The sequence below is a fragment of the Lissotriton helveticus genome, chromosome 3_1 (assembly GCF_964261635.1).
Source record: "Lissotriton helveticus chromosome 3_1, aLisHel1.1, whole genome shotgun sequence".
Classification (NCBI taxonomy): domain Eukaryota; kingdom Metazoa; phylum Chordata; class Amphibia; order Caudata; family Salamandridae; genus Lissotriton; species Lissotriton helveticus.
The window spans coordinates 168,824,700-168,837,693 of NC_136061.1; the positions used below are offsets into that span (position 1 = coordinate 168,824,700).

The following is a 12,994-nucleotide window of genomic DNA, read 5'->3' on the forward strand; positions in this document are numbered from 1 at the left end:
TCCAGGCCCGCTTCAGGTTCGCCTGTTGATAGGAACGTGGCCAGACGCCACCGTCCGTGTCCGGACGACCCCAAGTTCCTGTCCACCCATCCCACCCCTGAGAGTCTGGTGATCCAGGCCTCAACTTCCCAGACCGCATTCCCGTCGGCCCCGCCCGACCGGGAATCTAAGAGGTACGACCAGTATGGGAAGAAGGCCTTCTCGTCCCTGAGTTTGGGACTGCGGTCTTGCAACACCGCATGCCTCTTGGGCCGCTACACCCACTCTCTGTGGGATACGGTCGCGGAGTTACTGCCTGAATGCCCGCAGGAGGTACGGGTAAAGCTCGGCAAGGCTATGATTGAAGGCCGAGATGCAGCAAGATATTCCATCAGGTGTGGTCTTGATACGACCGACTCGCTGGGCAGAGCGATGTCCACGATGGTGGCGATTCGTCGCCACGCCTGGCTGAGATCCGCCAATCTTTCGGCAGATGTCCAAAATACTTTGATGGACATGCCGTTCGATGGCAGTCGCCTGTTTGGCGACAAGGCGGACCACGCGCTGGAGCGCTTCAAGGACTCCAGGGTCACGGCCAAGTCCTTGGGTCTTTTGACCCAGCGCCAGCAAACGGGTTAGTTTCGCTCCTTTCGTGGCCAAGGAAGGGGCGGTCCCACACGTGCTGCCAGCCACGCACCGCAGAACACTTCTCAACGCGGTGGCGGCCGTGGATTCCGCCGTGGAGGCGGTCGGGGACAACGGCGAGGTCAGACCACACCTCCCCCCGCAGCGACAGCCTCCAAATCCTCCTAGTCCGTGCTTTCAGGCCCATGTGACGCCAGTGGGTGGCAGGGTTCGCCATCACCACTCCCGCTGGCGCACTATCACATCGGACAGGTGGGTGCTGCAGCTTGTCCGAAGGGGCTACTCCCTCCCCTTCGAGACCACTCCTCCAGCCATGCCACCGCAGAACCACCGTTTGTCGGGGGACCACTTGACACTTCTGCAGGAGGAAGTTACGGCCCTCTTGGCCAAGGGGGCCATCGAGCGCGTTCCTGGGCCAGAAGTAGGGTGTGGTTGCTATTCCCACTACTTTCTGGTACCCAAGAAGGACAAGGGGGGCCTGCGTCCTATCTTGGATCTACGGAACGTCAACAGCTTCCTCCGGAAGGAGAAGTTCAAGATGTTGACTTTGGCTCAGGTCTTGGCTGCTCTAGACCCGCAAGACTGGATGGTGGCGTTGGACTTGCAGGATGCGTATTTTCACATCCCCGTCCTGCCGGCCCTCCGGCGTTACCTGCGGTTCACGGTAGGCCACGAGCACTTTCAGTTTATCGTGCTCCCATTCGGCCTTACCAGCGCCCCACGGGTGTTCACGAAAGTGATGGCGGTGGTCGCAGCTCATCTGCGCCGGTTAGGGGTTTCAGTCTTCCCCTACCTCGACGACTGGTTGTTGAAGGCGGGCTCGCCCCAGACAGTCGTCCACCACCTTCAGATGACGGCAGACCTCCTGCACGAGCTGGGGTTTTCCATCAATGTGCCGAAATCACACCTGTGTCCCTCTCAAAAGCTCCTTTTCATCGGAGCGGTTCTCGACTCGGCGCAGTTTCGGGTTTATCCTCCGGAACGGCGGGTCCGGGATATACAGGCTTTGATTCCCATCTTTCAGCCGTTATCCCGGGTCTCGGTCAGGTTGACGCTGCGGCTTCTGGGGCTGATGGCCTCCTGCATCCTTCTGGTGCATCACGCCAGGTGGCGGATGCGGGCTCTGCAGTGGGACCTAAAGTTTCAGTGGGCCCAGCATCACGGCAACCTATCCGACCATGTCCTGATCTCGGAGGGCACTGCGAGACAGTTGCAGTGGTGGCTTACGGACCGCGATTGGGTCAGAGGCAGATCCCTCTCCCTTCCCCAACCGGAGCACGTAGTTGTGACGGACGCGTCCCTCCAGGGCTGGGGAGGCCACTTGGGAGAGGCGGAGATCAGAGGCATCTGGTCTCCGGCGGAGTCCCGGCTCCATATCAACATGTTGGAGCTGCGGGCGATTCGCCTAGCACTGAAGGCATTCCTCCCCTTTGTCAACGGGAGTGTAGTGCAGGTGTTCACGGACAACACCACCGCCATGTGGTACTGCAACAAGCAGGGCGGAGTGGGGTCGTGGACCCTTTGCCAGGAGGCCCTGCGTCTCTGGCAATGGCTGGAACGTCAGGGCGTGACTCTGACGGTTCAACACCTGGCAGGTTCTCTGAACGCCAGGGCGGACGAACTCAGCCGTCGGTGCTCGGTGGATCACGAATGGCGTCTGAACTAGGACGTGGCGAAAGGCCTCTTTCTGAAATGGGGAGAGCCTTGGTTAGATCTATTCGCCACAGAAGAGAACGCGCAATGTCATCAGTTCTGCGCGTTGGAGTTTCCAAGACGGCACTCGCACGGCGACGCCTTTCGGCGCGAGTGGAGCTGCGGTCTGTTGTACGCCTTTCCGCCTATACCACTTCTGCCCAGAGTGCTGAAGAAGATCAGGCACGACCGGGCCCAAGTTATCCTTGTGGCTCCGGACTGGGCTCGAAGGTACTGGTATCCCGAGCTACTCAGCATGTCAGTCGGTCCCTCGATCCGCCTGCCCCTTCGGGAGGACCTTCTGTCGCAGCAGCAGGGGACGGTCCTCCACCCGAACCTGTCCAGTCTCCACCTCCATGCGTGGAGATTGAGCGGCGACAGTTGAGGCCATTTGACTTGCCTCCTGAAGTCTGTGATGTGATTCTGGCAGCCAGGCGTCCCTCCACAAAGTCGGTATACGCCTGCCGGTGGAACAGATTTGTGGCATGGTGCACAGCAAAGGCTGTGGATTCCCTTTCTGCCCCTCTCTCCGAGGTTCTCCTCTTTCTTCTCTCTCTTGCCCAGCAGGGCTCTGCTCTGGGCACTATCAAGGGCTACCTTTCTGCCCTTTCCGCCTTCTTAAGGCTACCTGATCAGCCATCTTTGTTCAAGTCCCCTATTGTAACGAGATTCTTGAAGGGCATCACGCACATGTATCCACCTGTTCCGTTCGTGATGCCTCAGTGGGACTTGAACCTGGTTCTGACTTTCTTGATGTGCGCTCCCTTTGAGCCGCTTCATTCCTGTCCTCTCCGTCTCCTGACTTTAAAGACGGCCTTCCTGGTTGACATCACCTCTGCCAGGAGAGTGAGTGAGCTCCAGGCTCTTTCTGTAAAACCTCCTTTCTTGTCCATTCATCCAGACAAGGTGGTTCTTAGAACTAGACCTTCTTTCCTGCCCAAAGTGGTTTCTGCTTTTCACATCGGGCAGTCCATCACCTTACCCTCCTTCTTCCCGCCTCCGCATCCTTCAAAGGATGAAGAGCGGCTCCATCGTCTGGACCCAAAACGTGCGCTTTCATTTTATATGGATCGCACACGCCAGTTCCGGGTGGATGACCAACTGTTTGTTGGCTACGTGGGTGCGAAGAAGGGAAGGGCGGTGCATAAACGAACCATCTCTCGGTGGGTCTTCCTGTGCATCTAAGCGTGTTACTCTTTAGCTCGGAAGGAGCCTCCTGTTGGGCTGAGAGCCCATTCTACTCGGGCCACGGCGGCTTCCACTGCCCTGGGCCGGGGAGTCCCCTTGCAGGACATTTGTCAGGCAGCTACGTGGGCCTCGCTGCACACGTTTGCAAGGCACTACTGCCTGGACAGTCAAGTCCGGAGGGATGGCTTCTTTGGCCGTTCTGTCCTCCAGGACTTTCTGGTGTAGGCTGTATTGGTTCGCAGACCCACCTCCGGGGTTGGTATTGCTGGGGTATCTATTCTAAGGTAAGGAATCTAATACTAACCTGTTTCTTTTAGATGAACAAGTTACTTACCTTCGGTAACGATATATCTGTAAGAAACAGTAGTTAGTATTAGATTCCTTACCGCCCCGCCCATCCTCCCCGTTCTGCGAACTGATACATAGGGTTAAGGTCATCCCCTTCAGGGCCCTAGTTTCGCATGGCACCAGTGTTGATTCTTACATGGCTCTGCGTGTTCTGGCGCGGAAAAGCTGTGTGCAAAGAACTGACGTCAGCGCGCGGAGGCGGCGTCTATATACTCCAGCGACGTCATCACGGCGCACGACACCGACGACGGACGCGGAGCCGCAGGGGACGCCTGCAGACGACGCCTACCGACGCGCAGGGGTACTGCTACGCAAAAGTTTCCGGATCCAGACTGACGCCTGGGGATATTCTAAGGTAAGGAATCTAATACTAACTACTGTTTCTTACAGATATATCGTTACCGAAGGTAAGTAACTTGTTCATTTGTGCTTTAGTCCTGGGAGTCATTGTTTAAATGGTAGTGCTAACTAGATTGCCATGTTTTTTGTAAACTCCATTTTGACCTATGTCACAAAAAAAGATTGAGTTAATTTTCTATCTCTGAGCTGTGTGTTGTGCTTTCAGCCACAAGACCATCTCGCCTTGTACAAGATTAGCTTAGAAGGAAGCAACATTGCTATATCGCTGCCTTCTGCACACTTTGGCCAGAGAGTGTTGTTTTCTTACAGAAGTAGCAACAAAAGTGCTGAACAGAAGCATCCCTTCCCTCTCTGTAGGAAATCATTGGAAAGTAAGGTTTAAAGAGAAGCCAGACAAGGGAAGAGTTAGGCACACCTACCTCATGCTGAGGAGGGCATGCTGAAAGAATATATTCCACTGTAGGCCCAACATAGAATTTAGCTATGCTGGGAAACTAACATGAGTTGGCATGCTGTAAATCAGTTGGGTTGTCCAGCCAAATATACTTTTGAAAAATATATAGGGATTTTGAACTAATAAGAATAGGCATGCGTTATGAGGCATTCTTTGGGCTTTCCTTGGTTTGGCTCTTGGTTTAGTTATGAATACTGAGATTATAGTATTAATACTGTAATTCAGTTACATATGGTTTTAAGATGATTTGCGCATAATACAAAACTAGTCATTGTAAACTGCTGGTCGAAAGTGTGTGCCTATAGTTTTGAGGAACCAGAGTGGGGCTCTTCTTAAGCACAATTTACCGGTGGGCCAATTCTTTGGATATAGAATAAATTGTACTGAGACTGGAGAATTTGTTACCCAGTAAGATGTACTGGTCAAGCATCTAACAGAGAGAGCCTATCCCCCCAAGATTATCAAGAGGGCACAGAAGAGAGCAATGAATACAACCTGTGATGCCCTATTAGAGAGGAATACAAGAACCACTAGCAAGTGTCTACTGGTGGTTACTACCTCTGATCCTTCATCTACAAAAATCAGACAAATCATCAGACAAAATTTTCTATTGGATGTGGGGCCCACCAAAATGCCCCAGCCAAGATTTGCCTTTAGAAGGGCTAGTAATCTTAGGGACCGCCTAGTCCATTCTTTTTGCTCTTCTTTTGCTATCAACCCCTACAGTTCTGGTGCATTTTCGAGGTGGAGTTGAGTCTCCGTGTCCTGATGAAGTTGCTGTAGCGCTCTAGTGTTTCTGCCCGAGGGCAGATGGCAGGAAGCACACCCACACTTTGTATCACTCTCTGGCCAGGCGTGTCCAGAGAGCATAAATAAACAGACCGGGGTCGCTCGAGACTTCCGGTCCAGACCATCATACCACTGTGTGGACCTCCCTTTGTTAACTGACATGAGTGCGTGAGTAGGAGTGCTGATAAAACCCCCCTAGCAGCTCAACACTGGCGACGAGGTGTGGGATTCAACAACCCATGCCACCAACAGCAACCTCCCCGTTGGTAGACCCCGAGCGAAGACGCCGCAGAGGAGCGAGGCACGCCTCACCTGTTTGGCGGCTGCGAAGCAAAGGTGGAAGGCGGACATCTTCGGCGGCGAGGCCGGTAAGCAGGGCACAGCATCTGAAGGCGGCACAAGCAGTCCGGAAGCAGTGGGTGAAGAGCGCATGCTTCGTGCAGGAAGGCCGGTCTTCAACCTGAAGAGCCCCACGACCCGCCGAGGAGGTCGCGCATGCGCAGTCCAAAGTTGGTGCGTCACCAGCATCCTGTGGCAAGCGTGAGAAGAGCCGGGCACTCAAGCTGTTCACCGCTGCTCGAAACCAGAGCGCGACGGGAGAGGGAGAGAGTCTCCTCCACACGCTGACCGGCACCAACAAGCAGGAGCAAAAGTCAGTCAACGGCCCAGGAAGCCAAACAAGAGGTAGCAGAGGCAAATAGCCCAGGGAGCCAAACAAGCAGTGGCAAAGGCAATAGTCAGCCCAAGGAGCCAAACAAGCAGTAGCAAAGGCAAGGCCATAGACAAGCAGCACGGGCAGTCAAATAAGCAGCGGCAAATGCAATAAACAGCCCAGGGAGCCCACGTTAAAGCTGTGGCAAGGGCGAAACGGCCAGAAGCACCACACGACAAGTAGTGGCGATAGGAAACAGGAGTATTGCAAGGGAGTGCCCCTATACAAGGCCACACTATGTCCAACCATCCAAGCCCAAATGCAGCACAGCCACCTGCAGCAGCACTGGCTGCCCAACCGCCACCTCCACCAGCGCACTCACAAATTCACGCGCTGCCGCCCGTCAGTGAGCTCATTGAACCGTCGACCGCAGCCTCATGGTGGGCGCATTGGGTAGGGCGTCTGAACAACTACTTCATTGCGACCCGAGAAACAGATGGAGCAGTGAAGAGGTCGCTACTCTTGCATTTTGGAGGGGACGAAATCTACAAACTGTTTGCGCATCTCCCAAATACCGGCGCAACAAATGACTACGACGCGGCAGTCAGAGCCCTGAATGCTCACTTCGACCCGCAGCTCAACCCCCACTACGAACGGTTCAAGTTCAGGCAATCCAGACAGAGAGAAGGGGAGACCACGGACGCTTTTCACGCCAGGCTCAGGGAACTAGCAAGCACGTGCCTGGAAGATGATCAGGCTAAGGAAGTCACAGCACAACTGATCCAAGGCTGTCACAATAAGACGTTGAGGACACTCATACTCAGACAACCGCGCATCACGCTAGATGAGACCCTGCTTCTCGCGCGATCACACGAACTTTCTGATGTTCGCACAACAGCAATGGTGGCCGCACTTAATAAACAGGTGGACACAAGCACCAATGTGAAGACAGAGCGAGTGGATGCCATCCGAACACCAACTCGGAGCGGACGAGGGCGATGGCCCATCAGAACAGTGCGACTCAATCCGTGTGGATACAGTGGCAGAGTGGAACACAACCCAGACGGATGCCCGGTGCGAGGCAATCCAACAGCAAGCTCTGTTCGACACTCATGACAGTCCCTTAGCTGGTCACCAAGGAAATCATCGAACCGAAGAATTAGTGAAGAGACAGTTCTGGTGGCCTACCCTAGCGAAGGACGTTCAACAGTATGTGGGAGGATGCGAGGTCTGTGCACGAGGAAAGTCGGACCGGAAAGCCCCTCAGGGACTATTAAAATCTTTGCCTACACCGCCTCACCCTTGGCACACAATCACTATGGATTTAATGGTAGAGTTACCCTCCAGTCAAGGTTACAGTGCAATCCTGGTTATGGTAGATTTCCAAAATGGCTCATTTTGTCACTTTAAAAGGGAACCCAACTGCAAAACAACTGGCCATGCAATTCAATCAACAATTGATTAAGGTTCATGGACTCCCTAAGATTCTAATCACTGATAGGGGGTCCCAATTTGTGTCTCATTATTGGAAGGTCTTTATTAAAAGATTAGGTATCGAAAACAGATACTCCACTATTTTCCATGCACAAACCGATGGTCAGACAGAAAGAACAAATCAAGATTTGGAGAAATATCTGAGACTGTTTCTGCTAGACCAGGAAGGTGATTGGCTAGATCTTCTTTGGGCAGCTGAGTTTGCAACGACTCAAAGAATGCTTCCACTAGGTTTTCCCCATTCTGTTTAAATTATAGGAGGCAATCGAACTCTTCAGTAGTCTTTCAAGAGGTAACAGTGCCTGTGGTTCTAGATTTAGTTCACCATCTAACAGAAGTTCAAGAATCCGCCATTAGAAATTAAACACTGGCTAAAGAACGATATAAACTAAATGCAGACAAGAGAAGGAGACTTGGGCCAACCTTACAGGTGGGAGATAAGGTTTGGTTGAGTACCAAGAATCTGAGGTGTAGAGGGAATAGAACATTTCAGCCTCGTTTTGTAGGTCCTTATCCAGTAGAGCAGGCAATTAACTCAGTGACTTACAAATTAAAACTTCCTCCACAAATCAAAATACAGCCAGTCTTTCATGTGTCCCTGCTAAAGAAAGTGTCACCTTATTTTAATGTCATAAAGGTATGAAAAATATTAGTCTTTGAAAAATCTTTCCGTAAGAATTTGTTTTTTAAAGAAAAAAACTTCTATATTAAAGAAATTGTATAAAAGGTGCTTATCAGTTGCAGAAGTTAGTATTTGAGTTAAATGGTGTATATGGCAGTATAGTTGTTTTGTTTGAGGTGGGCAGAAGGTAGTATGCATATTGTAGACGAGCTTCACTCAATGTTCATGGAGGTTTTCTATTTTGACCATTACAGTACCTTTTATTCCAACATAATCATTGCGGGAAGAAGTTGGCATCATCGATCTGAGAAAAAGTCTTAATCTATGACAATAAAAACATCTGCTTATTATGCTCATCTTTTAAATTATGGACTGTTACATTTGCCTCTATTCTTTTTAGGCTCGGGTAAAGGACTTGGAAGAGAAGTGCCGCAGCCAGACAAAGCAGTTTAGCCTCTTGTCTCAGGAACTTGAGCGCTTCCGTCTACATACTGGAAAAATCGACCTCTTACCTTCAAATGTGGTGACGTCTGACCTGCCAACCACTCCGTGTTGCTCCTCCCCCAAGGCAAATCATAACGAGAAAGGTATATTGTTTATCTGACCCCATGATAAAATGAGATTTTCAAAATGTTTATTCAGTGTTTAGGAAGCCGGCCCACAGAGTGCCGGTTCATATCTGATCCAGTTTAACTTGCTCTGTCTCTTTAGATCCCTCTTCCTCCTGGGATGTGTTGAGTTGGGAACACCTGATTCTTGATGAGAGCCACTCCAGTTTTGTATACCTTTCATTATCTGGTAATGTTACTGCTAAAATATTTTCAGTAGAAACCTGGAGTTTGGTACGGTTGGATATGGGGATATGTATGTTAGTTGGGTCTACAGTGCAAGAGCCAAGGAATTCAGCTGAACGAGCCTTAACATTTTGGAACGACTCTCAAAGATCTGACTATATCACAGAATCCCTCAAATCCATCCTGTGACTGAATTCCTGGCTTAGCAGTGTAGAAGTCCACCAGACAGTTCTCTGAAAGTTGTGAAAGTGTGTGCCTTCCAAGGGAACTTTCAAATATTAAAAAAAAATTGTCACACTGGCATACTGTTGCATAAAACCAAGTTAAATAATGGCCCTGCATGGAGAAGGCACACAATTCCACTCAAGATTTCCCACCTACCTTTCTACTTTCCTCAACACTCCTTCACAGCTTGTTAGTTTTTACTTTGCACTTTTTCACTATGCTGGTCAGATTCGCACTTATGGTTTGATTAGGGATCAGTTCACCTTCAGTAACTTAATGTTGCTCTCTTTGTGCAGTGGGATTCTTCTCTGCTCAATGCAGTTTTCTAATATTAAAATTGATTTCAATTTCAGATGTGTCCACACACACTTTGCCTAGTGAGGATGACAATATCAAGGATGGAGGTGTGGAAATGGAAGGCTTGCATCAGCCACGGCATGCAGTATGCAATATTACCAAATTTACAATTGAAAACTCTTCTCTCATTAATGAGAAGGAAAAGAAGAAATTGGAAACCTTTCCAAATTCACCAAAATCTGAATCCCATAACAGTTCTAAATCTTGCCCTTCAACAGAGGTGAGTATTTCATCTGCTTGCCATATTATACCTTGTTTATATAATATTTTCATATTTTTACTTGATTTACTCCTACCTATGTATGTGAGATGTCATTAGCACCCTGGACGTACTGGAGCAAGAAAACATTTTAAAAGGAACTCATGTTCATATGTGGCTGAGCACAGATACTGGTCCTCCAATCTGAAAGAAACAGGTTAGTATTAGATTCCTTACCTTAGAATATCCCCAGGCGTCAGACTGGATCCGGAAACTTTTGCGTAGCAGTACCCTTGCGCGTCGGTAGGCGGCGTCTGCGGCTGGCGTCGGCGTAGTTAGCGGCGGGATGACGTCGCCGGAGTACTTAGACGCCGCTCTCGCGCGCTGATGTCAGTTTTTCTTTTTTCTGCGCCAGCAAGCGCCGATCCGTTAAAAGTTGTACCCTAGTCAATTTTTAACTAACTTTTTCAATCCCTTTTGATCGTCTTTCGAAGTCTCTCGACTCCGACGGTGCCGGTAGGGATGCCCGGGTTCAAACCCTGCGCCGATTGTTGACGACTGATGTCGGTAACCCACCCCCATCGCCGGTGCCTTCACTGTCTTGGCCCGGACCACGATGACAAATCCTGCTCCGACTGCCGAGCCCTGACGTCCAAAGCTAGACGGGAGCAGTCCCGCAAGCGACTCGAGCTCCGGCAGTCAGCCCCGTGCCGCTCAAGGTCCCAGTCCGGAAGGAGGTCGATGGACAGGTCGCGGGGCCGAAGTCACCACAGTCCCATTAGTCGTCATCAGTCTTCGGGCTCGAAATCCTCAGGTAAGAGGCACAAGAAGTCGAAGAGGCGACATCGCTCTTCTGACTCCCCCCGACGCTTGTGCGACGTAGCCGGGGGTTCGGGCGACGCCGCTGGCGTCGCATCCTGCTCCATACCCGCCGGTCCCTGGGCAGAATGCGACGCCGGAGGTGATCGAGTCCTTCCTCATGGCCATGAGGTCGCTCGCTCCTCCGTCGGGTTCCGCGGCGCCTTTGGGCCAAGCGGCCCCGCCTGGGTCCCCGCGCGTGCCGGGTGCTTCGGCCCCGGCGCCAGCGGGTGCTTCGGCCCCGACGCCGTCTGCAAATTCGGTCCTGGCGTCGCAGGGCCCCGCCAGATCCGGGTCGTCGCCGGTCGACCTCACGACCTCGCCGGCGCCGGCCCACCGGGTGTCGCCCCCGGCGCTGTCCCAGGATGACACCGTCCCCGGTCCTACCCTGGATTCGGGTCCAGCGTCCCTCCTAGTCCGAGCTTTCAGACCTATGTCACTGGCACACTGTCACATCGGACAGGTGGGTGCTGCAAATCGTCCAAAGGAGCTACTCCCTCCACTTCGAGGCCTCCCCTCCAGCCATGCCAGCGCAGTACCACTGTGTGTCGGGGGATCACTTAAAACTTCTACAAGAGGAAGTTACCGCCCTCCTGGCCAAGTGGGCCATAGAGCGTGTTCCTGGGCCAGAAGTAGGGTGTGGTTGTTACTCCCACTACTTTCTGGTATCCAAGATGGGCAGAGGCGGCCTGCGCCCTATCTTGGACCTGCGGACGTCAACGGCTTCCTCCGGAAGGAAAAGTTCAAGATCCTGACACTGGCTCAGGTCTTAGCTGCCCTGGAACCGGGAGACTGGATGGTAGCGTTGGACTTGCAGGACGCTTATTTTCACATCCCCGTCCTGCCGGCCCAACGGCATTACCTGCGGTTCACGGTAGGCCACGAGCACTTTCAGTTTACAGTGCTCCCCTTCGGCCTTACCAGCGTCCCACGGGTGTTCACGAAAGTGATGGCGGTGGTCGCAGCTCATCTGCGCAGGTTAGGGGTGTGAGAAGTTGGCCTGATGTGCAGTGCTCACTATTCTAGTGATCACTATATATCAGTCCAAACAACCCTTATTGATGATTGGTTGTAAGTCAACCTTATAGACCAGCTATCCTAGTAGCATGGATACGAGCAGTCTAAGGCTAAGACTCTAGAGGGCGTGTTAAGCCAGCTGTTTTACCATCACATTACCCCTTGAACACCCAGTGAAAGGACACCACACAAGTGTTATGAAAATAAACAATGTATTTATTAGAATCACAACAACCCTGTACTCTTTATGAGGACAGGGCGCTAGGCACACAACAAAACTCTTATGAAAATACTTAAGTTAGCACGTTATACACAAATGCCCGAGGGGCACGAAAAACCATATACTCTAAAAGTGGAACGCGAATTACTAGCAGGTAAGTAACGATTCTCAGAGGCTTTGGGATCGCTAGGACTGGACTACTGAACCTTTAGATTACTAGCAGGAGGCCTAGGGAACTCGGGTGCAGAGTGTGCACTCTCACGCGGGATGCGGGACAAAGTCTATGGAAGCTAGAATTCACAAAGTTAGTGTTCACGGGCGAACCCGACCTGGTAGGGAGAAAACGACAGTGGATCCTGACCCTTGGATAGTGAGGCTATGCTGGGACACCGAAGTGCCGAAGTTACCTAGCCCAGGGGCTGCAGCTGCATAGGTCTGAAAAGACGTCGGGAATCCTCGTGCCGGACCAGGAGCCTGGAAGGAAGAAGTTGCTGGCAGGCGACCAGTGAAGAAAAGTTCGATGGATCCAAGCCTGGATCAAGGAAGAAGGAAACCTGAAAGCAGAGGGGACCAAGTTCTTGAATCACTAGCCAGTGATTAAGTGGGCACCAGGATGGCACCGGGCGAAGTCACCGCAGTCAGGTGAGTGGGCGCTGCTGGGCTCTGCAGTCTCTCGGACCAGGAGGCGTTGTCGGCGACCAGGATGGAGGTGCGAGCTGTCCCACGAAGGTTCTTGCTGTCGACGTCGCTGGACCCAGGATTGGGCAACAAGTCTTGGCAAATGCAAGGCCCACGCGGTGGACCTAAAATGGCGTCTTAGCCGGACCAGGAGGGTCCAGGGTACTTCTCCGATGGAGGGAAGCAAGGGCCAGTCTGGAGCAACCAGACCAGCAGCAGTGTTGTCGTCGGGCGTCGTCAGGAAGGCCACAAGCCAGCGGGCTAGTAGCCAAACAACGCGGTGAGCAGTAAAAAGCAGGAGGGCCCCACGCCGATCGTGGAGATGCTGGGGGGCTGCTCTTCGGTGCTGGAGCTGCTCAGGGTTGGGGCTTCTCGGACACCAAAGCACTCACCAGGAAATTACTCGGTGGGCTTGCTGTGCAG

At 52.1% G+C, this 12,994-nt stretch overlaps 1 protein-coding gene across 7 annotated transcripts in view; it reads left to right on the plus strand.

Annotated features, from left to right (window-relative positions):
• The window catches only part of TSPOAP1 (TSPO associated protein 1), a 3,238,928-nt gene that overhangs the window by 1,650,535 nt on the left and 1,575,399 nt on the right, over nt 1–12,994 (plus strand). For 6 of the 7 annotated variants that reach the window (XR_013608584.1, XR_013608585.1, XM_078679480.1 and 3 more), the window contains exons 12-14: nt 8,624–8,810; nt 8,935–9,021; nt 9,596–9,819. Coding sequence is in view for 5 of the 7 variants with exons in the window: in XM_078679480.1 (XP_078535606.1) it covers nt 8,624–8,810; nt 8,935–9,021; nt 9,596–9,819 (498 nt within the window). In the remaining 2 variants the exon portion in view is untranslated. The remainder of the gene's footprint in view (nt 1–8,623; nt 8,811–8,934; nt 9,022–9,595; nt 9,820–12,994) is intronic. The other variant, XM_078679483.1, reaches the window with a different exon arrangement.